Source organism: Thamnophis elegans, chromosome 1 (assembly GCF_009769535.1).
Source record: "Thamnophis elegans isolate rThaEle1 chromosome 1, rThaEle1.pri, whole genome shotgun sequence".
NCBI classification, from domain to species: Eukaryota; Metazoa; Chordata; class Lepidosauria; order Squamata; family Colubridae; genus Thamnophis; species Thamnophis elegans.
The window spans coordinates 85,978,933-86,005,268 of NC_045541.1; the positions used below are offsets into that span (position 1 = coordinate 85,978,933).

A 26,336-nucleotide genomic window follows, 5' to 3' on the forward strand; every position below is an offset into this window, starting at 1 on the left:
AGGAAAACATACAAAATAAAGAAAAAAATAATAGGCTACTTGATGAGAATTTTAGGTTTTGCTGTAAAATAATTTTGGTTGTCTGAACCTGGATCCTATCTATGACAGTGTGTGCCCCAGCCATGCATTAAAGCTGCATCACAGAACCAAAAATGATATACTTAAAAAGCAGAATAAACCCATGCAAGAACGGACATCATCATGATAACAGAAGACAAGCATGACCACTTGGCCATAAAATGAATCACAACAGTGCAAGTTTGTGAATTCAGTCACCTCAGTAAGTATTACTACTATTAATTTTTTAGCATTTCAGGACAATTTTCTAAAATCTTTGACAGATATATTTTAAGGAATGTAAAAACACAAAAATATTCAGTGAAGGCAAAAAGAAAATATTTCTTTCATGGAGTTAACATGCAATTGAGCTCACAGGTTTGGTTTGATTTCGTTTAGGTTTAGCTTGAATTTCTGGACTGAATTTCAAAGGATCTTTCTTCCATGCAGAGAAATGGACTGGTGAACATTCAGTTATAAAATGTCAACATACATCAGCCTATACCTTAGGTCACAAGCTATAGGAAAGATAATTTTTCTCAGGATAGGGATTGAAATACTTAGTAAAATACATTTTTTCATTCAAAGATATTATATCTCTGGGTACAATGTCAAATAAACCTACAACCTACAACCATTCATTTGGCAATGATTCAAAGTTACAATGGCACTGGAAAAAATGTTGACTCGTCCACTAACTTATTAATGTCACAGCATCCCCAAGGTCACATGATTGCCATTTGTGGCCTTTCCACAATGACTAGCAAAGCCAATGGGGCAACTAGATTCATTTGATGATCTCATGTTCATCAAATGACTTTGCCTTCTCTCATTGGTTTTGCTTAACAACCAGAAGGATTCATTTAATAACCATGGCAACAAAAGTCCATAAAATCATGTGTGATTCATTTAACAACTGACTCAGCAATGGAAATTCCAGTCTCAATTGTGGTCATAAGTCAAAGACACCCTGTATTTGGTTATGAAAAACTCATTTGCCCCCGAACGAGTATAGTGTCAATTCCCTCTGGCCTATTGTTTTGTTATTTTGTGTCTTATAGTTTGAGGTAGGATATGAAATATTATTAGGCAGAAAGCATTAATTTAGCCTAGCAATACGCAATTTCTTAGCTGGCTTGAGGGATGGTGACACAATGATAGCATGCAAGTGGTTTTTTGCTTTCTTAAAAATATTTTAGGAGTCCTTAGCCTATCTTTTTGGGCCTTGTTATGAAAAAAAACTATACCTTTCAGATATGCTGCTGAAATTCAATATTCAAAGATTTAGGAGTAGAATAAAAGCAATACACCCTTGAATAGGCAATCCCTTTGATTTGGCAGAAATGCTCTACTCTGGTGAGAAGTGTTGCTGTTTTCTTTTTTTCACTTAATATGGTGCATCTTTTATTTTACTAAGACACAACATATGCACCAATTTTTGAAAGGAAAAAGAAAAGGATGATGACTATTCTATTTTCTGAAGCTATCTGCTTCTGCTTTATACAGGGATAGTCTTGGTGTTCTCTGAGGATAGGAGCAAAAGTTTGTATGTAACACTGCTGACAAATAATTAACAGAAAGCTATCTACATTTTTTTAAATGAAAAGAGAGACATGATTATAAGTAATATTAGGCAGGTAATATATTATTCTTTTAATCTTTATGAATCAGTAACCATTTTCTATTGATATCTCTATTGACACCCATGAAGTTCTTGTATGGCTCACCTGAGTTTATCTGCTACAAAGATTACTCGTCGCTCTAACAGGAGTGAAGCAAAGATTCTGATGATCTGTCGTATACTCAGACACTTGAAAAGGCATTCAAAGTCCACATGTTCCAGCCGAGAATCCATTGGTCGGCGAAGCTCTATCACCTGAATATATTCCATAATCACAATTGACATTCAAATTAGCTTGATTTTAATGTGGGCCATAGCCCAATCTTAGCTCAATTATTCTATACTAGTAAAAAAAGAAAAACCAAAATGTTTGTCAAAATATTTGTGGGGTACAGACTTGGATGAGGGGGTTACAAAATATTGTCTGTACTCCATAAATATTTTGACAAACATTTTGGATTTTCTTTTTTATTATGATTAAATAGACAAATGTCATAAAGTATGGGATAGTAAATTAACCAGAGGGTAGTATTAGAAGAGGGTCTTAATATACCAGGACATACCAGGACAATAGGCAGAAATCAGAAAAGGACAAATACAAATGTCTACATTTTGGTATAAAAAAAAAAATCATAGCATCGGGATAGGATTGTGAGATGGGACAATAGTGAGCAGCAGTATATGCAAAAACAAAAAAACACCTAGGCATGACTAGCTTTGTTTCTATCAGGAATTTTATATATCTTTAGTTTCAGTGGCTTTGTAACGTTTTAGTGACAAAATAGAGGAAACACTGTTAGCTCTTTAAGATGAACTTGTCTTTGATTATGTGTTGCTCCTGATGTAACAGCCAGGGATTAGTCATATGAGGAAACACCGAGACTGATTGCTATCTTGGCAACCTTCTGACAAACCCTGTCAGTATTTTGTTTTTCTTAGTAAATTTCAAGAAAGCTTAAAGTATATAGCAGCTAGTTAAATACAGATTCAAATTCATTAAAAATGAGGCATCTATGCATTGTATACTGGTTAATAAAAATCTTCATGAATAGGGACTATTAAAGAATAGTCACGAGGCATACAATCCCTATAGTTGTAGTAGCTCTTAATAATCCACTTTCATTCTTCTTAGTTATACTACTTTGGAGAATGAATGTTGCCTAGGGCTGTATTTCACAATATATTTACCTCATTTCCAGCTCCAGGCAGGAAGGTTTTGACTTTGATTGTCTTTCCAGGTGCAGGGAAAGGTGATTCCATCAAGCTTCTCATAAATGGATAAACCAGAGCAGCAGAAATCCCTCTCCTTCTTTCAACTTCATCCAGGATCTGATTCATTACAATCAAATCAGAAACAGAAAAAAAGTAAAACAGTAGCAAACCCTTGTGTGTATTGTATAAAGGGAGTGGGAACTCTCTTTTTCATTTCTATTTACTCTTGAGGCAGTTTATACAAAGCAGTCTGTTACTCTTAAAATTAAAAATTAATAGTTCTGGAATCAAAAGGGAGCAAGGTTTTCTCCTCTGTCTGCAATCTTCTTTCTCTTTATGCACTTCAGTATTGCTTGTCCTCTCTCATTCTCTTTTCCCACAGCCTGGCCACATACTAGTCAATAAAGGCAAAGTCCTAGGCAGTGCCTACTTCAGTCTAATTGACAATTCTGAATTTCACACAGTTCTGGCACTATGAATTATTCCAGAAACAGAGCTGTTCTCTTCAGAAAAATGTACCATATTTTTCAGACTATAAGACGCTCTGGACTATAAGACGCACCTAGCTTTTAGGGAGGAAAACAAGAAAAAAAATCTGCCTCTGCCTCCCAGCAATTTGCCACCTTGCAGCAAACAGCAAACAGTGAGGTCAACTTCAGCAAAGCCTGATTTACCACGAGCAGCTGATTGGCAGTTGGATCTGCCTCTGGAATACCACCTATCAGCTGTTCCATGCTGCAGAGATCACCACCACCCATCGCCACTGCCGCCTATTACCGCCTCCGTGTGCCCCATTTTTGGCCTCTGCGTGCCCCATTTTTGGCCCATTTCAGGCAGCGGGAATAGGCGGCAGCAGCAATCCCTGTTGCCTGGAATGAGCTGAAAATGGGTTGGAACAGCTGATAGGCGGTATTCCTGGAGGAAGATACAACCGCCAATCAGCTGCTGGGGCTAAATCAGGCTGTGCTGAAGCTGACCAGGCTGTTTGCTGTTTGTTGCAAGGAGGAAAATTGCTAGGAGGCAGAGGCTGAAGGGTGGGGGCTGGTGGGTGGGCGGGGCTCCGGCAACATTTGCTGTATAAGATGCACAGAGATTTCCACCCATTTTGTAAGTAATGGATAGCTTCAATATTTTAGGATCAGCCAACATTAAAGGAAGAAGCAGTCAATATGCCATAGACTAATACTTGGTAGACCAATTATTAAGACCTTCAAAATATATTTCAATGTATGCTATGCTATGATGTGCCTATAGTATATCTATAAAGATCAGAATAATTCAAGCAGTGATATTTCCTGTGACAATCTAGGGAAGCAGAGGAAACAGGTTAGCAAGGTAGATAGACTCAGTAACAGTAACAATGAGCACACTGTAAATCAAGTTAAGGATAGATCATCATGGAGAAAAATATATCAATGTGTTTGACATTGACTGGATGGGTACATAATCAATACTTTAAATGCCATAAGTATCCATACCATTCACATCCATAAGTATACAACAAAATAAGAACAGAGAACAGTATCAAAGAATATAAGTGTAGAAACTGGTTTTATATCTCTGCCATATTTTCAACATAGTAATACCCTATATGCTTGCATATAATCCCAGCTGCAGATAAACTGAATCCAATTTGAGGGGAGGAAGTGATGGGAAACCATTTACCTAGGAAGTTGCATCTGTAATTTTATATTTGGCCATGTTAACTGGGAATTATGAAAGTTGAATCTCAATGGAGGGGTCCAGATAGGGAAAGGTTGGCCTTCATCACAAACACAAAAAAAGTAATTGGTATATACAAAGATCTTGATATTCTTTATGTATCCTAGCCTTCCCCAGGAGCTTTCACCTAGAATTTCCAACTAAAAAGGAACTATGGTTATTGACGTCAAATACATCCACAAAGCATCAAATTAACTGAGCTTCCATATTTTTGTTTCAACATACAATCCCTATTTAGCAATCTGCAGCACAGGAGAGAGGATAAGTTATTACATATTGTAAGGCTTGGTAAATTCCAAATCAGTGTGTCAGAGGTGGTATTCAGCAGGTTCTGACCAGTTCTGGAGAACCGGTAGCGGAAATTGTGAGTAGTTCGGAGAACCAGTAAATAACACCTCTGACTAGTCCCACCCCCATCTATTCTCTGCCTCCCAAGTCCCAGCTGATCAGGAAGGAATGGGGATTTTGCAGTAACCTTCCCCTGGAGTGGGGAGGGAATAGAGATTTTACAGTATCATTTCCCTGCGATGCCCACCAAGTTACGCCCACCAAGCCACGCCCACATAACCAGTAGTAAAAAAAAATTTGAAGCCCACCACTGGAGTGTGTATACATTTGTTACTCCTGGTAGATTATTTCAGGCAATACAGAATGTAAGAATAAATATGTAGTAATCCTACAACCATGTCCTGGGAAAAAGAATTCTATTCATATATTAAATCTTCTGGTAATAAATAGATAATGGATTAGCATTATGCCACACCATCTTTTCAGATATATTATCCAGAACTGCAACTCAGCCAAAGTAACTTTAAGAAACAAAAAAGCATCAAGACATGCATTTCAGACACAGAAATAATAAAGCATTCATTTATAAGACCACGTAAATGATTAAAATATGCAGCAAAATCATTCCAAGATGCTGTTATCACCCATCAAGGAAAGAATGCTCCTTCTTGAATAAAAGTTTTCTGCCAGCAGCTAAACAAAGACAATGCTGAAAGACCAGCTTACCTTGGAAAATAAGTCAAAGCAACCCAGGCGGCTGATGACGCAATATACTTCAGGCAGGCGTGGTCCTTTTCCACTTGGCTGCCAATTTGGAAGAAAAAAAATGAGATCTGAATTACCCTTTAAATCATTTTCAGATAGGATTATGCTTTTTGTATAATTTTTCTGCTGTTCTTCCTCAAAGTAGTCACAGTGTTTTCCCTATGATGGGAAACCAATTACATGAGAAGCCCTCTTTTCCTGTGACAATTGCTGTACAGTGGAGTCATTCCAGCATTCTTCCAAGTCAAACCCGACACAATTACAACTTCTGCAAGTTGGAACTTAGTTTCATTTTTTTTTTAGCAGTTAGACTTAAGCATACCGCTTCATAGGGCTTTCAGCCCTCTCTAAGAGGTTTACAGAGTCAGCATATTGCCCCCAACAATCCGGGTCGTCATTTTTCCATGGCACGTAGAGTGAAACCATCCAAACCACTCATGAGGAAGATCGGAAAAGAGGGATAAACAGTAGTACCATTGGTCAAATATACTGTGATGGAGTTTGCGGCTATGAACTTCATTAATTAATATGCATGACGAATCCACAATATTTCAGAATCCATAACAGAGTTCTTACATCAATGAATGCAATCAGAAAACAGTTATATTTCAGACAACTGATTCCAGGAACCATGGCACAATCTAAACAGGTTGACTTTATTTTCCTTCTCCTATCCAACTGTGTAGCCACTATGAGGTCAAAATATTTTGGACCAGGTTCAACAACAAGGAATAATCAATCCCCAAGGGTACTGAACACAGATAATTCTGTGTTCCTTATTTTAAATACAACACTTCTTTCAATTTTCAATTAAATCAAAAGCTATGGTGAATTTAGACAAGAATCCTGTTTGTTAACCCGACTTTTATGGCTCTTTCAAAAAGTTTTTATTAGCGGTGAATACCCTTGGTGATCAAATTATTTTGCTTTTTGCATATCACTCAGATTAATTTTTTTAAATGAAGATGTTGAGACGGTCAACAGGTGTTTGAGCTGCTACAGTAAAAAAAAATCATAAAAGTTCTGTTACTAAGTGAACACAGATGAATCTATTTCTGGATCAGGACCTGCTGCTTAGTAGACGTCATATTTCTGAAAAAATAGAATCTTTCTTTGTCCATATTAGGTATAAAAAGGCCCTCTAAAAGCATCAAGAGATTATATCCAGCATGTGGGATTTGGGTTAAAATCATTGTGTCAAATCTGCAGGAATGTTGAAAGCATGCCAGGCGTCCTGGACAGCTACCAGCTAAGAGCTATCTTGCTGAGTGCCAGTAAAAACACTGCATTCCTGGTCCTATATAATAGCAGGAACAATAATCAAAGGCTGTGGCCCTATGAAATATTAGGGTTTTTTCCATTTTTTCGAAAAAATTTAATGTCACTTTTTTATTAAGTATGTTTACTTCTCAAATGTCTCTTCCTTCATGGCCATATTTTAGTTAACTTCCTTTTATCAGTAATATTGATTCACATTGTGTTTACAAATCATGATGACAAAGAATGGAGCACACTAGAGTGGAAAAGCTTTTGACTGGCTGAAATTTTTTCTTCTGTTAACTCTATTGGTGATGGGTGGGAAGAGTCTTTTGATAGTTTCAGTCCCTTCTGAATCTATGATACTGGGGGGGGGGTGCGGGGGGGTGGGGGGGAGAGCACTTCAAGTTCACTATTTCTCAGATAAGTTTATTTTCCCAAAACACAGCCTTTTTTCATATTGAAGTAGAGCAGCTGGGTTGGGTTGTAATAAAGTTAATGTGAGTTATTTGAGTTCTGTAGTTACAGGAAACCTGCATGCTGGGATCTTGATTAGTATACTGAGACAAAGGAGACCTTTCTACCAAGGTTCATCTCTGGATACCAGGAGGCGGAGACCATTCTGTGAAGCTTTATTGATCCAGCATAGTAGGGTTCAAGCAATGAGCCACATGGCAACAGAAATGACCTGAATCTGAGGGCAGATTCATGCAGCTCTTCTGTGTATGGCTAAATTCATTGGTTCTGCTCAGATGTTTTCATATAAATTCCTTTGTCAAATGAATCATCTGAAGTACCTTCTATTGTATAACATGCAGTTCTGTGCCTCCCAGCTACCCCTACTAAAGTGAGTTAGGCTGAAGCATGTCAAACAGCCTGTGTGGCCATGGGCCATTCAAATTATCCACTTCCCACAATTAAGGTACAAAACACAATGCAATCTTGCTGTTCTTATTACATGATCAACAATGCCTAGGACAGCTGTAAAGGATAAGCTTTGAATTTCCTGTGCAAATGAAATTAATATAGTCTTAAACATGGGGAGGTTTAGTTAGCCATTTCTCCAAATAAGTTATCATACAATGTAACCAATAAGAAATATTGTGGCAATTAATATATTAGCAAAGCTAATTCAGTATACTTAAAGGAAATATATGGCTTAGTAAGAGTAATAATATTGCAAGTTTAAATGGAGAATTCAGTTTTATTTTTTAAATTTTACTTTTAAAAGTAGTTTCAATCTAATATGAATCATTTTCTAAAATTATAGAGTTTTACAATATTGCCACCAAATATTTTAAAATGACCCAATCTATTCATTACATTTTTAACAATTTTGCAATCATTGTCATTGTTATCCATTTTAGTAATCAGAAGTTGTATACTATACCAACAATAAAACCTCTTATCCAATCCTCTCTAATATTTGCAATACATTTAGTATTTTTCTTTGAATATTCCTCCCTGTTTCATCTCTATTACTACATTCATTAATCATGCAATCTTTGACTTATTTTGGATTTGGAGCCATACCTTACCAATAATTTATAAACATAGCCTAGCAAATGTTTCAAATTACATACTATAACATTTATTAATTCTGCCCAGACTCTCACTATTCCCCCTTGTTTTTGTACTTTTTTGTCTTATGCCATCAATTTAAAGATATCTAAACCAACCTTATGACCTACTAAAATAAAATCTTTATCTCATTGATATTTACAATTTGCAATCTAAATGAGTTATTATATTTTTACTGAATATTTAATTTTTAAAAAAGTAGGTCTAGTGGAGGAATCTGGACTTACTGTACTTTTTTTTCTGTTTGTCCCAGACATTCAATAGATTACTTATTATATGAACTTTTATATATTGTTTATTCTTTCCTGTATCAATGGGCGATCATAGATAAGAATCCCATATAGTATTTCACTTAAAGAAGCAGGTTCTAATCTAGTTAAATAGTTCTGCCTTGTAAAAAAAAACAGTGGAAAGGCATGAAATACTCCATTAAAGAGTCTTTGTGCTATTGTTCATTAATTGTTCATTAATTGAATAGAAGCTTCTCAATGCTTGACTATATGAGTCAGCAGTGCATCAGGGAAACTCTATAGAAATCTTTGAACTGTTGTCAACTTTACATAATAATAAATACACAAAAAAGACCCTATCATCAAAATCAACTTTCCCACCTGGGAAAAACCTTTGACCTTTATGTAAGAAAGTATTTGATCTTATAACACCTTACAATAAAACACCTAGCAGTTAATACTTCTGTTTAAATGTTATATTTTAATGTGTTCCATTAAAATGATCTATTTAAAGTTGACTCAAACAAATCCTGCAAGCCTATGAGCCTACCCCTTCAATCAGAATAAATGAAGTGTTGTCAGAGTTCCTTGCATAAGAAGTTCATCATGGGTGAAGCATAATCCTAAAAAGCTTCCTCAGGATTAAATCTCACTATGTTCTTTGAAATTAGATCCTGGCCTTCGTAACAAGATAAAATAAGTACTGTAGGCTGTTTGCCTCTTAATATTGGTTGTGGGACAATTAAGGGCTGAGAGCTCTTCAGCTCTTATTCTGTTTGTGTTTTTTTTTATACACCATCTGATTCCCATAGAGAAAAAAGGATTGAGTAGCTTCTGATCTCAGCTAGCAGAGGTATTTCTGTATAGGTGTTGAAATGTATAAGAAGCAAAGCAAGAACAAACTTCCAGGGATTGCAAATAATTGCTACTTTCTAGATTCAAGATGCCAGGAATGCCTATTAAGATTTGAGAGACCGCCTGCTGCCAATTACCTCCCACAGACCCATTAGATCTCACAGGGTTGGCCTCCTCCGGGTGCCGTCTACCAGCCACTGCCACCTGGCTATTACCCGGGGGAGGGCCTTCTCTGTGGCAGCTCCGGCCCTCTGGAATGAACTCCCCGCAGGGATTCGGACCCTCACCTCTCTCCAGGCCTTCCGAAAAGCCGCCAAAACCTGGCTTTGCCGGCAGGCCTGGGGGTGATGAGTTCCCTCCCCTCTCGACATGTATGGTGGTGCGACTGTTGTCTACTTTTATTATTTGTATTTTGTCTTTTATGTTCCCCTTTTTTTCCCCTTTGAATTGTTCGCCGCCCTGAGTCCTCCCGGAGAAGGGCGGCATACAAATAATAAAATAAAATAAATAAATAAATAAATAAAAAATTTAATTAATTAGAACTACAGACTCAACCATACAAACAAAAGTATTTGAATATAATTTCCAACCACCCCAAGAAGTAAAGTAGCCATCCAGAAATCAAAATTGAATTTGTCAAGAAAACATTAATGGCAGTCATCAGAACCAGCTTAAAACAATTAGTTATGTAAAGGCAATGAAGCATTTAGTTATTAAATGAGACCATGCTGTATATATTAATACTTGCGGGAATCTGACAACTGTATTTGTCTAACTTTATTTTTTCGGAAATGAAAATATTAAGCAAAAATTGGACTGGAAGCAGAACCTGACAGTGCCAGACGTTACTCAACATAAACTGCCAACATTATTTTGCATCCCTCTAAGTTATGAACTTATTACAAATTCAGATCACATTACATAGATCAGAAAGCTTATTATGGATGTGTATTGTCAGAATGAAGAATAAATACTAGGCTAGATAAAGATAAATAAACAGAAAGCTTGGTATAGTAGCAGCAGTTATTTGTAATCCCACATGCTCTCGATGTCGATGTTGTCCTCCGTCTAGCTCCACTAGCATTTTTGAGATAAATGTCAACCTAGTAAACATCCAGAATCCACTGTGAATTGCTCCACTGGTGTAATTTATCAATCACTGCTGCTGCAACTATTCTAAGGAGAACCATCCAGAGAGAGCATTGTATTATCATCATGTGAAGATATACTTTCTCATTTCTATTAACGTTTTCTCCAGAAATACTCTATTCTGGGTTACATCTGCCAAACAGAAAGCAAGACTAGGTGTGGAGTAAGTGAAAAATAAACATTAGAAGGTAGCCCTGCTTAAAACAAAAAAAACTAAAAATACCCTGCAACACTGAATGCAAAAATGTAGCACAACATTTCAGGGAAAAAATACTCTACAACTTGGAAAGTTAAATTATCTTATTTGTATTTGTTTAATTTTAATTGCAGTATTTACTATTAACAGCATTTATATGATACCTTAGCCTCAGGACACTATCAATAATACTAATAAATATTCAAATACACTTCCTTTGCCAAGAAAGGTGGGTTTCTCTTTAAGATCATAAATAAGACTTGTTGTATATAGTGTTTATGTATTAAAGAGGTAACAAACAATATATTTTGGTTACCTGGCTCTTTATAGAATATTAGGAATTGAAAGGAGCTCAGAAATGTTTTTCCTATTTTAGGTTCAATAGAATATCTACAATGCAAAATGCAAGTTCAGCATTCATAGCAAATAGTTCTGTCTCTGCTTAAGTCTGTGAAGAGAAGGAGAGCCCATTAGCTTCTCCTCTTATGAATAGATCATTTCTCTATTCATGAAATCTGATTGAAATCTTCTCTCCTGAGATAGCCATACTTATCCAAGTAGACAATCTCCTTGTTTAGCAACCCCAATCTGTTCTTCAAAGCAAAAGCAAAAGAGAGAGTGGGGGGGGGGGAGGGAGAGGGAGATGTGAAGAACATTGGTAGCAGCCACCCCATTTAGATAAATTTCTCTCACATAGCAATGCCAACATTACTCTCACTCTGGGGTATGTTGTGGTCAGGAGCCGTGGTTAGAATGCATTATTGCAGGCTGTACCCACAGTCATGAGTTCAGTCCTGACCGGCTCAAGGTTGACTCAGCCTTCCATCCTTCCAAGGTCAGTAAAATGAAGTCCCAGATTGTTAGGGGCAATATCCTGACATTTGTAAACCACTTAGAGTGGGCTGTAAAGCACTGTGAAGTCTAAGTGTTGTTGCTGTTGCTACATGAAATTCGATTCTAAGTACACATTTTGTTCAGAAATTTTTTTTTTTCAATTGCCATCCTATTTGAGACAGTTACTAAACAAGGTAGTCACTAAACAAGGAGCAGCTGTATATTCTGGAATGACTGAGAATAACATTATCTGCATGGCATATAATTGAAGTAAAGCTAACTAACTCCATGAGTTGAATTGATTGCCAGTTGGTACCCAGGTCCAATTCAAAGTGCTGCTTTTATAACCTTTAAAGCCTGTTCATGTAATGGGACTGAGGATTATCTGAGGGACCATCTCTCCCAGTTAAATCAGCCTGCCCCACAAGATCTGGCAGGGTAGGCTTTTTGCAGGTACCATCAACCAGAGACCTTCACCGTGTGTCTTCTCTGTCTCAGTGCCTATTTTATGGAATATTCTTCTCCCCAAAATTAGACTAGCTCCATTGCTTTTCAAATTCTGAAAAGCCCTCAGGACTTGGCTATGTTGTCTTGCCTGGAACTTTAGAAGACAACACTAGAGGTCAACTCCAGACAGCTCACACAAGTGACCATCACATGCAGTAGCAGCGTATACCAAAATGATACACTGCTCCTGCTGATGTTCTGCATAGGTTTGAACTCCCTCTGTCAGGTAATCACCTTCTCTACATGGATGACATCAAGATCTATGCCAGGTGGGATCAGTGAATCGCTGTCTTGTACATTCTTTGCATACAACTTTCATACAGTTTAGTGTCATCCACGAAGAGCAGGTACTGCTCGTAGTTCCACTCTTGAACTTGTATCCATATCTTGTCCTTATGGTTATCTGACTGAGGGGGTTCAAACCTATGTAGAATAGCAGTAAGGACAGTGCATCACCTTGGCATACACCACAGTTGCACTTGTTGGCCACTTGTATGAGCTGCCTTGAGTTGACTTCTAGTGTTGTCTTCCACAGTCCCACTGAGTCATTAAGGAAGGTTCTTGGTGTCCTGTTGTGAGAAAGAGATTAATAAATAAGTGAACTAACACAAAACCTTGTATTTTTTTCTTTTTGATACTATTTCCACAATGTGCTTAGCATTCCAGAATTTAGTACTTTTTAAAAAAGATTGACAATACTCACCAGTAACCTCCTGCAATAGCCGAACCTTCTGCTGCCATCTTCTCCAGTCAGCATGAAAGAAAATGTTTCACTGCAACAAAAATTAGTACATGTTGTAATCTATTACAAAACATAGGGCCAAGAATAATACCTCTGCTTTTTCTTTCAACGAATCATATTTTTCTTCAGATTCAGATGTTGTCAGATATCTTCTAATCAGATAAATCTTGTGATTTATCCATTTTTGTTCAGGTTTTGATATTAACGAGACAATATGCACTTATCCATGTGTCAATAAATACAGTATTGAAAGTAAGGTGCAATGAGGAAACATGCCTTATGTTTCCTATTTTAAAATTAATTCACAGCTCACACATAGCCCTTTCTGCAGTCCTGCAGGTCTCCTTGTTACAATTTGGCTATGATATATTCTGGTCATGATTAGCGAAAAGTAAAACATATTTGTCAAGTTTCAAGAAACATTAACATTTAAAAAAAACACCTCCCCAATGAGAAAGCGTCAAAATGGGAAAGAAAAAATAAAGAAAAGTTCCACTTCTACTGGTGCCAATGTTAATTGCCTCCTGCAGGTTTATGTTGCAAAAAATAATGGTAATAGATAATAATTTAAATGCCGTACAAACCTAAATGTTGATCTCTATATAGCATAAACTACTATGAATACATCTAAGAAATGGAAAAGAAACTCAGAGTTTCAATTAATTCCAAATGAAATAATTAACAATTACATGAAATTTATGACTTTCAAAATCTATTTGTTCAAATATTCGGGCTTTGAAGTGAACAGAAGAATGATTTGAAAGCTGGAACAGCTTCATAATTCTGTTCCTAACTTCTCAACTATGTGAGAACTGGATGAGGAGGAATAATATAAAAGAAATTATAGAGAGATGCTACTAGTTCCCTAGAGTTGAATACAAAGGAAAGCTTTGTGCAAGCTTGGTTACTTTGTAAAAAGCTAGTACTGTGTTTATAGGGGCTCAGTTCACCTGTTATAATCAGATACTGGATTCCAGTCCTTGGCATCTGGAAAACAAAACTGAGGAATGGCTTTGAGTCGCTCTTCAGCTTCCCGAACTTGTTTTGTGGGTCTTTCTAGCTGTGATTGAACAAATCAACATCAGCAGCATTTAGCACAGACTCAAATTAATCTTTTGAAAACAACACTAGGAATTCAGAATTCAACAGCATTATATTACTTGTATCATTCTCCCTTCCTGTACATTCATCATTTCTATAAGCCAGAGGTTCAGGCTTAATGATGTGACAAAACAAAGAAAAGTAGCAGAACCAAACTTTTCAGCAGTATTTTTTTTTTTGAGGAAGATTCCAATAATAAAAACACTCTATATTTAATACCTTTGTCATTCATCTAAATAAGACAATCCCCTCTCTCTCACACACACCATACACACTACACACACACACACACATCTGAGTGTTCCAAATATCATAGTAGAAACAGACCTAACAAGAAATGAAGTAAACAGATCTTGTGACAGTAATAGAGAAATGACTCATAATTAAAAGGAATTCTTACTTTTACCTTTGGAAACTGATATGTGACTTCAGGAAGGTATGTATTTTTGGAGGGCTTCTTCTTAAGAGAAACCACCACAAAATACTCAAACAGTTCACGTTCCTGCCATTCAATTAACTCCAATTCCAGAGTTCGATAACTAGGAGCCCTCTTTAGCACTGACTGGATGTGGACAAGACGCTGGGTATGAGCTAGAATTTCCAAAAAACAAGAAGTGTGAATCATCTGAAATTGTGAGCATTTTGCATATGTTAGAAGTTCTGGAAAAGAACCGTTCACCACCAAAACCAGGCAGATCCAATCTGTGTCCCATGGATCACATGTGGCCTGGACTACAAGTAGTACAGCCCCACAAGATTGTAAACTTTTAACATTATTATGTGAAAATCCTCTTTGCTCTATGGGGCCCAGGCAAGGCAAAAGATTGGACAACCACAATCTGAACAATTGAACATCCTCAATCAACTACATAGTACCATATACTATACAACAGATGTCATGCTTAACATTTCCCAAACAATTTCCTAATTAATAAATATAAATCAAATAACCTTATAATAAATAAATAATCCAGTCTATATTTTAGTAATATTTTTACTAAGCACTAATAATTTATAGATTACTAATTACAAAATCATTTCCATATTTCTGCATCTACTAACCTTGCTAATGTTTATGCACAAGACATTAATTATTAAACAATACATGTATCCATATGTAATCTGTTAATTATTTTAAAAACAGAACTATAGGAATTGAGAGATAGTTAGTGATTAAGGCATCAGACTAGAAAGTGGAAGACTGTGAATTCAAGTCCCTCCTTAGCCATAAAAGGTGGCTGGGTGACTTTGGGCCCATCACTCACTCTCAGCCCAACCCCCCTCACAGGGCTGTTGTTGTGGAGAAAATAGAAGGAAGAAGGTGTGTTGGATATCTTCACTAACTTGAGTTATTTGTAATAATAAAGGTGGGATACAAATAAAACAAATAAATTGATTGATTGAACTGAGAAATCACTTTCCCCAAAACAAAACAAGTTGGTAGTTAAGACTAGCTCAGGGACACAACACATTATGGAAATATTGAAATTTTAAAATCATTTTCCAGCTGGTTAGAAAAACAAATGGGAATGAAGAAGAGAATATCTCTCCAAGGCAATATAAGTCACATGTCAGGATTTATTAACTGCAGATCAGACATGTAGAGGCCAATATTTCAGTTTTATATGATAGATTTGATGGTTCAGTGATTTTATAGAATATCTGCTCTCTCTATATTGCAGCAAGATCTAACATGTAAATAAGCAAGATATTACTTTCGATGGCAATTAGTAACAAACATACATATTGCTATTTTAATAATATAACTCCATAAAATTAGCGGCAACACATTGCAGTTTTCCCATCTGTTTCTGCTGCACCTCAAGTTACACATACCACAGTGATCTGCATCAATCTCAGGCCAGACAATTTATTTGAAATAGAAGAAAGTCTGGCATTAGTTGGGAAAACAACTCCATAAAAATATATTTACTGGCCAGGTGAGACAGTGTTAGATAGATCTGACTGCTGGTCAGCAATGGCATCAAAAGCAGATATAAGAAAAGAAAAGTGATTGTGCCCAGTTATTTCACAATGTTTTCAATTTTTTTAAAGAATTCTAAAAATGGACAGTGTCTCAGTCAATATTTTTTTTTAAAAAAAAAACAGTCCTTCAGATTGGGGAACTTTCTCCATGGCTAAGAAGCTGCACAAAGACAGGACTAGTATAGTACTGAAAAGCAGACACTCAAAGCTGAGAAGAATTTAGTCCAACTCTTAGCTGAGTTTAGCGATCAATTTGGTTTTACCTTAGAACTACGCTGCCTTCGGTCTGACCTAAGCGTAGTACATAAAATTATCTGCTACAATGCCCTATCTGTCAATGACTACTTAAGCTTCAACCACAACAATACATGAGCACACAATAGATACAAACTCAAGCTAAACTGCTGCTTGATTGCGAAAAATACAACTTCAACAACAGAATGGTCAATGCCTGGAATGCACCACCTGACTCTGGTTTCTTACCCAAACCCCCAAAACTTTAATAGTAGACTATCTACTGGAGACCTCACCCTATTCCTAAGAGGTCCATAAGGGTTTGTGTGTGTGCATAATCACACCAATGTGCCTACCCTCTCTGTCCTACTGTCCCCTTTTATTTGTATCCATTTCATATATTCAAAATCATATTTATACTTATATATGTTACCTAATACATGCTTGACAAAATAAATAAATAAATAAATAAATAAATAAATAAATAAATAATAAATAAATAAATAAATAAATAAATAAATAATAAATCAGGAAGAAGTCATATAGAGCTTTTGTCAGTCCCCAAAGGCTTACCCTCCCACAAGTTCTTGCCAGTGATAAAATGATGATTTGATGTGGTATATGTTGTAAAATAAGTTTATGATATTTAATGCAACTGTAATATTTCCTGTAATAATATCTATTAAGAGGAGAGGAGGAATCCTAAAATCTAAAGAGACTGAAATGTTGACTCCTGCCAATTCTTGTGATGTCAATGCATCACCATTATGAAACCCTGCAAATCAAAGGGCAGAAATAATGAAGTAATTTCATGAAGAAATAATTTCCTGCTTTAGGAAGATTTCTTCCTTCCACTGTATAACAGGAGGATAACATTACTGGCAAACTTCATAAGTTTACTATAATGATTACTAATACAGGACTGTAACTCTTGATTATATCCCAGAGGGTTACAGAATATGTGCATGGAACTGCTAGAGTGAAAGGAAATTTATTTCATTTACAGGATCCTTTCATTTGGCATATTCAAAATGTTTCGTGTATTTAAGAAAACTTCATACCATTAATTTCCAATTGCCCACAGTATTAGTTATATAATCTAAAATTTAGTATTTAGATGAGAACATAATTTAAATGCAAACAGCAAGTGTCATCACTAGAACAACATAACTGAATACTAAAGCTGTCATCCCTTTGAGATTTCATAATTTTAGGACCGCGGCGCAGCATTATCTTTTTTTAAAGCTGGACAAGATTCAGAATTTTCTGCAGAAAATAGCAATTAGCCACCAAACAGCAGGTGAGATCAGGTCCCAGACAGATCTCTTTACAAACATTTCCTAACTCAAATATATATATTTTCCACTCCACTCTTTCAAATAAAAATGTTTTATGCATCTACTGTATATGAAGCTCTGAATTCCATCTGGCAGATGAATGGGTTATTTCTTATCCTCTGCAAAATCTATTCTACTCTTAAAATTGAGTTTTTGCTTTCTTGAAGTATGTTGCCTTTTTTGATCTAGAGTTCAAAGATATTAGCATTTTTTGAAATAACAGCAGCACAAGGTGAATTAAATACTGTGACTTAATACACAGTATATTTCACAATAGCTGAAAGAGGTATAAACGGTTGTTTCCAATTACACAAAACTACATATTAAGAGTCCATTTCTTTTATTGCACTGCTATTTCTAGTCAAACTAGTTCTGGTTACTTTTTAATATCCTAAAAAGAAAAATAATTATATCTATGAAGCATGAAAGTAGATGGTATGCACAACAGTCATCACACTCCTAAGATGTCACGAGTTCTCTGAGGGGAAAAAAATCCTAATCTTTTCCCCAACCCAATTTCATTGGATGATAATGTAATTAGGAAAAAAAATTGACAAACTTCTCACCTTTAAATCGATCATCTGAATCACTTTCACTCTCACTGTTTTCATCTGAAAAAGACAGGATTTTACTATTAACAAAGATGCACTGCAATGAACACATGCCAGCATTTTATTTGATTCATGATTTGCAAGTGTTTAAGAAAAGATAGCTTCAGCATGTCTTATGCTGCTTTAGGAAACATTTAGAAAACTGTTTTGATGTTTCCCATCCAAATTATTTACAGTAGGTATTAAAAGAAGTTGTGCAACATTCTAAAGAAGAACCATTTAAAAGTTTAAATTGGCTGAGTAATATCAATTAAAGATATGAAAAAATGCCAGTTTGAAAAAAACATAAGGGCCATCACAGTAGCCAAACTGTGATTCATTCCCAGCAAGCAGCTTTCAAGAAGTTCAAGGAAGAGGTGTACACTCTAGTTACAGTAAATACTCTTAGATAAGCAAACTACTACACACACACACCAGTTGCTATGAGGAACAGCCACATCTACATCAGCACTACTACATAGGTCTCCCTTCATCAGGAGCAGGATTAAAGCTTCACCCTAAAGCTATAGCCACATACCTTGGGAATAAGATTCATTTGGCGTTTCTGACATTTCTTCTACATCGGCACATAATATACACAGGCAGAATTCAAATAAATGACACAGGCAGAATTTAAGAGACATCAAAAACATTTCTTTGGAAACAGTAAGGACATACAGTTGATTATTTATTATCTAGTTAATAAATCCTGCTATTGTATTTATGTGTTTCACATAATAAATATATATTTGAATATATTGGTTCACCATAAGCACACTTGTGGACTACCACTGCAGAAATGTGTGGATAAGTTCCAAGGAATAATGAATACCAGCTGCTCCTCACTTTACATAGTACAGATTTGTGAAGCTATACTACCTTTCCCAGGTTATTCCAGCACTAGTAATTGGTGGTATGTATTGAAACTGATGCACCTGAGGACTTGCATCAGAAAATATAATTTTCTCATATATCTCCCACATGCAAAGAAACAAGCATTTAATCTGACCACTTTGTGTTTGTCACAGGAAATATTTGTATCTGAACTACCTAAGAAATCGCAGTATTTTCTGTAACTGATGATCAACACTTTCCTATAAATCCAAAAGATTTCTGGGCTATACCTCGCAGGGATGCAGTTTCAATATTGGACATTGAAAGCTTCTTCAATCTTTTTTTCCCTCTCTTTGCACTATAGATAGAATTAATCCTTTGCACCAGCTGTAAAAGAAGAAGGAAAGAACCATTGGCACTGCATACAGAAATTGAGGACAAACATAAATAAAGCAGAAATTCTCTTTCACTTGAAACTATTATGATTGTTAAATATAAATATGAGAAACAGTTTCATGTGTTCAGAATTCATCCCAAAGAGGTTCTACAATAGGTATTCCAAGATTTAATATAAGGTTATCATATACATATATGGAAGTAACCCAAAATGTAGCCTAGTTTCAGTCAGACTAAAGATTGGCCTTACTTGTTTCAAATGATTTCCAGTGTTTACAGTTTTTAATTTCACTGATGGATTGCTTGACTGGTTGTGTGCCAGCAAGTTGATGGGATAGACCTTCTTGACAATGATCTATCCCAAATCTGGCCCCTCAGGTCTTCTGATCACCACTATAATCAATTCAATTTGTCTTATTGTTCTTGTTTGCCTTCTTTCCTTCCATTTTCCTAGCATTATGGGCTTATCCAAATAATTATTATGCATAGCAATATTGTCCCTATTCACTTGGCATATTTAATTGGATGACACGGGATAGCTTTTCTTGTGAACACAAAAACGAGATCAGTGAACCCAACTAATTGGCTTTCAATTAGCCACAAATAATCATGGCCCTTTGGTGTTAAATGGACATGAGGTATGTCCTTTAAACAGCTGATAGAGAATTATTTGCATTCAAAGTAGGAAAGGTAGTTCACATTCTGAAATAGTTACTCAGTCTACAACTGAGGAGGAAAAGTATAAAATAGCCCAATAAATACAGCAGACAGTTTACTTACAAGAATAATTCAAATATCAGAACATGGTTCAGAGAGAGGAAACCAAATCCTAGAGTTGCAAGAAGACTGCAGTGGCCATTACTGTACCTTTGGGACTCTGCGAGCCCTGCGTGCGGATAGAAGTTCACTGGTAGTACTCAAACTGTCATCATTCAGGCTAGAAGGAGAGGAAGGGATGCCAAGCTGGGCCAGCAAGAGCATATCATCATGGCTGTGCCTCTTGGGTAAACGTGGCAGGCGATGGCTTTTCCTTTCTGACCAGTTTCCAATTCTTAGGGACTGGCTGCTAGGCTTTAAAGGTAGCTAAAAGGAAATAAAATAAAATTATAGCTACTGAAATAATGAGAAGGCCTGGCTGAATTCTTAATTAATAGAAAATGAAACGTGTTGAATAGAAGCTAACAATCTGACACACGTGCTAAACTGCTACATTAGTATTTATTTATTTATTTATTTATTTATTATTTTCTTATTTATGTATTTATTTATTTATTTATTATTTTCTTATTTATGTATTTATTTATTTATTTATTTATTTATTTGATTTTTATAGCCACCCAATTCAACCAACTGACTTTGAATGGCTTACAGTTTTAAAATGATAAAGCAATTAAAAACATTAAAACAGTAAAAACACCCACAAAATTAAAAAAAAAAACTATAAACAGCAGCCGTGATGATTAATCAACTAATACTAACGAAAGGTAATGGGCCCTTTAACACATTCTGAGACCCAGGCCTGAATACATAGCCAGGTTTTTAAAGCATTGTGAAAAGCCATTCTATTCTCTGAGGGGAGAATATTCCATAAAGCAACGGTTACAGCAAAGAAAACTCATCTAGTTCCTGCCATTCAACACTCCTTGGCAGATGGGATCTGCAGATCCAATTTGTTGGATCAAATTGGATAGGTAGAAACTCTTGGAAAAAGACAGTCCCTTTAAATAACCTGGTCCCAAGTCATGTAGGCTTTAAAAGTGACAACCAACACCTAGAAACACACCATGGATAGTACAGCTCATGGAATAGTGGTGTTACATGTGCCATGCATATGCCACTATTTACTGGTTTGCAGTGACCCAAGAATCCATATCATGCAAAGTTCCATTCTACTCTGCTGAGATTAGATCCATGTGGAACATTGCAACCAATTCTGGGCACCATATTACAAAATGGGCATAGATAAATGGTTCAGAAAATGGCTACAAAAATGTAAAGTGGTGGAAATCAAGCTCTGGAAGGAAACTATAAAGAAACTCTAGATCATTAACTTATAGAAGACATAATTAAGGATGGATACATAGCAATCTCATATCTGAAGAGCTCTCAAATGGAAGACAAAGTGAACTTATTCTTTATTGCTCCGGAGACCAACACCAGAACCCATGTGGAAAGAGGTTCACTATAAACATCACAAAGAACTTCCTGATTATATGAGCTGTCAGTCAGGCTGTCATATGACATGAAGTGTTAGGTTCTACTCTATGTTCATTTCCAATGATATTTTAAATGAGTTTCAGTGAATGTTCAATAAAAGGAGTTTGTTAGATTAAAGCAGCAATGACATGGAATCAAAACTTGCATTTTAGAATTAGTACAAAGAATTGGGAGTACTGTAGGAACGAGGCTGCCTAGAGCGGAAGTACAGAGGAATCAATAACAGAAAATAGAGTAGGAAGTAAAGCAAACCATTAGATACTAGGATTTGAAAGCACAGATTCTATACGCCCCTCTCTGAAGGAGATGGACAGTTTAGAAATATGAAAAAGGAAGGAAGGAAGGAAGGAAGGAAGGAAGGAAGGAAGGAAGGGCCTTTGTGGCACAGTAGTTAGAATTCAGTATTGCAGGCTAACTCTGCCCACACCCTTGAGTTTGAACCTGAAGGGCTTGAGGTTGACTTGGCCTTCCATCTTTCCTTGTTGGTAAAAAGAGAACATTGTAAATCGCCCAGAAAGGGCTGTAAAGAACTGTGGGGTGATATATAAATCTAAGTGCTATTGCTATTTCAATTAAAAAGAAAAGATAAATAAATAAGTATTGCATAGGGCATTAGAAGGACAATTAGAAGTTGCTGTTTTAGGGCACAGTTCCAGATTCTCCTTCACAGAGTCTTTGAAACAAACCCTTGAAGAAGAGGGAGACAGATAGTTATTATCATGATAGTTATATATTACTTCCTATGTCAGGGTCAATACACTATGTTCAGGAATACCAGTTGAAGGAAACAGGAGAGGATATGCTATTATTTCCTTATGATTTTTTGAAGCAATTCATTTATTTAGTCATGCTGTATTAATGGGATTTGAATTTGACAAAAGGGCCTTCTTATGGTACTGTCCTTTTTATAGCATTCTCTAGCAAGCTTTCTTGTCTACTATCTAAAAATCAGGAGGGGTCTGCTAGCACCTTTTCATAATGAAAGGTTTTATCCCTAAAAGCATATGCCTTTTAATAAAATTTGTTAGTTGGAAAAGTTGCTACCAGAGTCCTTCTGATTTGGCTAACATAGCTTTCCTCCTACACTACCTACAAGCTATAATCTGATGCTGGGAAAAACATTCCTGGTTTAATCAATGAGCTAAAATATTTTTTTTGTTACGCTGAAGTTTGAATCTCTCTTGAATTCTCTTTTTTTCTCTTTCACTATAATTTTGCTTGACTGTGTATCTGATGCTTTAATAACAAATTGCTGAGAATGAATTATGAACTACCAACTGTTTTTAATGCACATAAAATAAAATAGAATATTAACAAAACTAGTCTATCACCTCACATCCCTTTATGGGGAATGCAAAAATATTTATACAAAGTACTTCAAATTTGCAATGGGAGATGCACTATCCTGAAAAAAATGCCACAAAGTCAATGGGACCTTTTTCTGAATAGAAATTCATGAAATACTGCTATAAGTAACTCTTTTATTTCCAAAGCTAGAATCAATTGTTCATATAGACTTCAATCTATCCCTCACACAGTATAGTATATATAGTATATATTTAAATGTATAGTATACATTTTAAAACATCAGACCACTGTTTTAATTCCTGAATACACTTGTCTACTTTCAGAGCAGCAGAACGTTAAAGTTATTTTAGAAATATGAAACTGAACAGAATCAAGAAGTTAGGCCAGATACATATTTAATGGTTTTACAATAGGCTATTGTGTGTTAAATGCTTCATACTCTTACAGGTTACTGAAGGCATTTCCTTGGAAATACAGTACATCCCATTGTTTTCTGTTAAATTTATCTGGAAATGTATCATATTGGGACATTTTAATATAATTAAGTCTGGAATGGCTATTATAAAATATAAAAAAACAGGTTTTTTTGGGGGGGATGAGGAGTAAAGCAGCTGATTATGGAAAATTTTGCTGTGTTCTATTATTTCCCAAGCTAATTATATTTTATTAGTTGCTATTTTTAGCATCTTCATAGGGCACATTTAGTAAGAGAGGGCTGCATATAAATTATAGGAAAAAAATGAAAAAGTAAACATTGGTCTTTTGTTTACTAGAGGGCATTCATTAACTAATTCTGGGAATTAGAAGATAAAAAAAAAAGTTAAAGTACAGAATACTAACAATTTCACAATACTATACCAGCATATAAAAAAGAACAGCAAATAAAAAGTTAATACATATTAAAGGTTTTAGATTAAAGATGTTAATGTCCTTCTTTTCTCATGTCCCTTTCTCAGTTTAATATACTTATATGGTTAAGTTGTCTAGCTATTTTCCTGTTGCTGATCTTTTTTGCAAGAAGAAAATAAATACCATACTCGACAACATACAGTTCAAGCAAAACCCAGTGGCGTGCCGTGCAGTGCATTTATTATTACCTGTGGAGGTGTTGTGTACTTCCTGTCTTGTGGACTCCACATCCTGTGCAAAGAATCCAAGGAACTTTCAGAAAGCTGTTGGGATTTTCGGCCTGCATTACGGGCTTTCAGTTCCACATCCTCATATGGGTTTTCCTTGGGTGAATCTCCTTTACAATTTTTTTCAAGAAAAGAAAAGCAGATAGGAATGTTAGAGGGGGGAAAATCATGTGAACTAAGAGAAAGGCTAATAGCAAACCTCCTCAGCTTCCAGCGTGACTCATCTTTCAACTGCAGCTGGAAGTACTTGGAGTAGATTTTGGCTATGAAAGACAGTGCATTTTAAAAAAACCCAAAAGATTTCACAAGATTGCTTTCTGAGCCTCTACAGCTCAAGCTTTGTTCCTGAATTTAAAGCACACACACATTAAGCACATAACTGTTTTAAAGAGAACCAGATATGTGAGACTTGATTCAGAAACGCTATTGAGTTCAGTGATAACTTTCTAAAGAACAACTGTGTATTGGGTGGCAAATATGAAAGCTTTCCACCCCCTTCCTATGAATAGAAAATTATACTGCTATTTATGACCGCTTGGACTATTTGGGTATAACCATGGGATATAAAGTGTACATAACATTTGTAATGGCATTGCCACAACCTTTTAAAAATATCTTTTTTAGCTTAATTATCTTTCCCAGTATTAATGATTAGATATAATTAGCATACGGAATAAAGCAGTGGTGGGATTCAATTTTTTTTTACTACCGGCTCTGTGGGCGTGCCATAGTGGGCATGGCAGGGCTTGGTGGGCATGGCAGGGGAAGGATACTGTAAAATCTCCACTCCCTCCCCACTCCAGGGGAAGGTTACTGCAAAATCCCCATTCCCTCCCGATCAGCTGGGACTCGGGAGGCAGAGAATAGATGGAGGAAGGGTCAGTCAGGTGGTATTTACCGGTTCTCCGAACTACTCAAAATTTCCGCTACCGGTTCTCTAGAACTGTTCAGAACATGCTGATTACCACTTCTGGAATAAAGCACCCACCACACATAGAATCGCAGTATCATATTAGGATTGCAAAACTCTGGATGACCATTAGAGGACACCAAAGAGCTGCAGGAAATTCTCACACAAAGAAAAACATCTCTATTCCGAATCCTAAAAATTGAGCTGCTGCAACTATTGGTTCCCAACAAAAGAAAACACTAAAATAATTTGTCAAAGCCAGATATGTTCTAGTTTTGTATTTATCAGTTTTGATAGCCCTGGAACAGATAGAGCTAATTTTCTCCACTTATGACAAATATCTAAGGGTATAACATTTTCTGTGAAACATTTCTCACACATCTAGCCTTGTAATCTGGTTATTGTTCCCACCAATCCCATTCATAATTTTTTTCTAACATAGAAGCATTTTTTAAAAAATCAAAATAATAAAAAAGCAAAAAGCAACACACTACGTTTATTTACAAACCAAGCAGAGAGTTGTCCACCTCTGCTTTTCTTACATCAGCTTTAACATGATTTGCTGAAGTTCATATAAAATTTGCAATTTATACAAACATTTCCAATCCAAATAGCATCATATATTTTACTGTTATTCTTGAGTTATTTACATGAAAACAAAAATGAGCCATTAAATATATATTGCAATAAGCAGCCTGAATCATCAATAAAAATAAGGTTCCACCACAAAACCGCGGTAGACTAAAGCGTGTGTGACTAAAGCGCGGTGACAAAACCGCACCGTCAAAACTGCGCGACAACAGCGCGCCGACAACAGCGCACCGACAACAGCGCGCTGTAACATAACCCTAAACCTAACCCTAAACCTAACCCTAAACCTAACCCTAAACCTAACGCTAAACCTACCCTAAACCTAACCCTAAACCTAACCCTAAACCTTACCTTAAGTTAAATCGCGCTTCTGTCGGTGCGCTGTTGTCGGCGCGCTGTTGTCAGCGCGCTTTTGACATCGCGGTTTTAGCGCCGCGGTGTTGTCAGCGCGCTTTTGACGTTCGTGGTTATGTCGTGCCACGTAAAAATAAAAGGCTTAGGGCTGATTCAAGGCATGCAACATTTCTTAGATTGAAAAATGAATTCCACTAAGTGGAAAGTTTTCCCACTTAGTTAATATGTAGTATCCTATCAGGTCAAAATACTAGTAGTCATTCTGGAATTCTGGAGAATATTTAGTTCAGAGACTGCCTGCAAGCTAAATTGGAGATATGTGGGCA

The 26,336-nt window shown here is 36.1% G+C and overlaps 1 protein-coding gene across 2 annotated transcripts in view; it reads right to left on the reverse strand.

The window, feature by feature from the left end:
- Nucleotides 1-26,336, reverse strand: part of DENND2B (DENN domain containing 2B) — a 151,193-nt gene that overhangs the window by 20,822 nt on the left and 104,035 nt on the right. For both annotated transcript variants that reach the window (XM_032222938.1, XM_032222930.1), the window contains 10 exons: nt 24,117-24,265; nt 20,362-20,577; nt 19,389-19,485; nt 18,241-18,285; nt 14,524-14,708; nt 13,967-14,076; nt 12,978-13,047; nt 5,627-5,704; nt 2,867-3,007; nt 1,785-1,933 (listed from right to left, as the gene is read on the reverse strand). In XM_032222938.1, the coding sequence (XP_032078829.1) occupies nt 1,785-1,933; nt 2,867-3,007; nt 5,627-5,704; nt 12,978-13,047; nt 13,967-14,076; nt 14,524-14,708; nt 18,241-18,285; nt 19,389-19,485; nt 20,362-20,577; nt 24,117-24,265 (1,240 nt within the window). The remainder of the gene's footprint in view (nt 1-1,784; nt 1,934-2,866; nt 3,008-5,626; nt 5,705-12,977; nt 13,048-13,966; nt 14,077-14,523; nt 14,709-18,240; nt 18,286-19,388; nt 19,486-20,361; nt 20,578-24,116; nt 24,266-26,336) is intronic.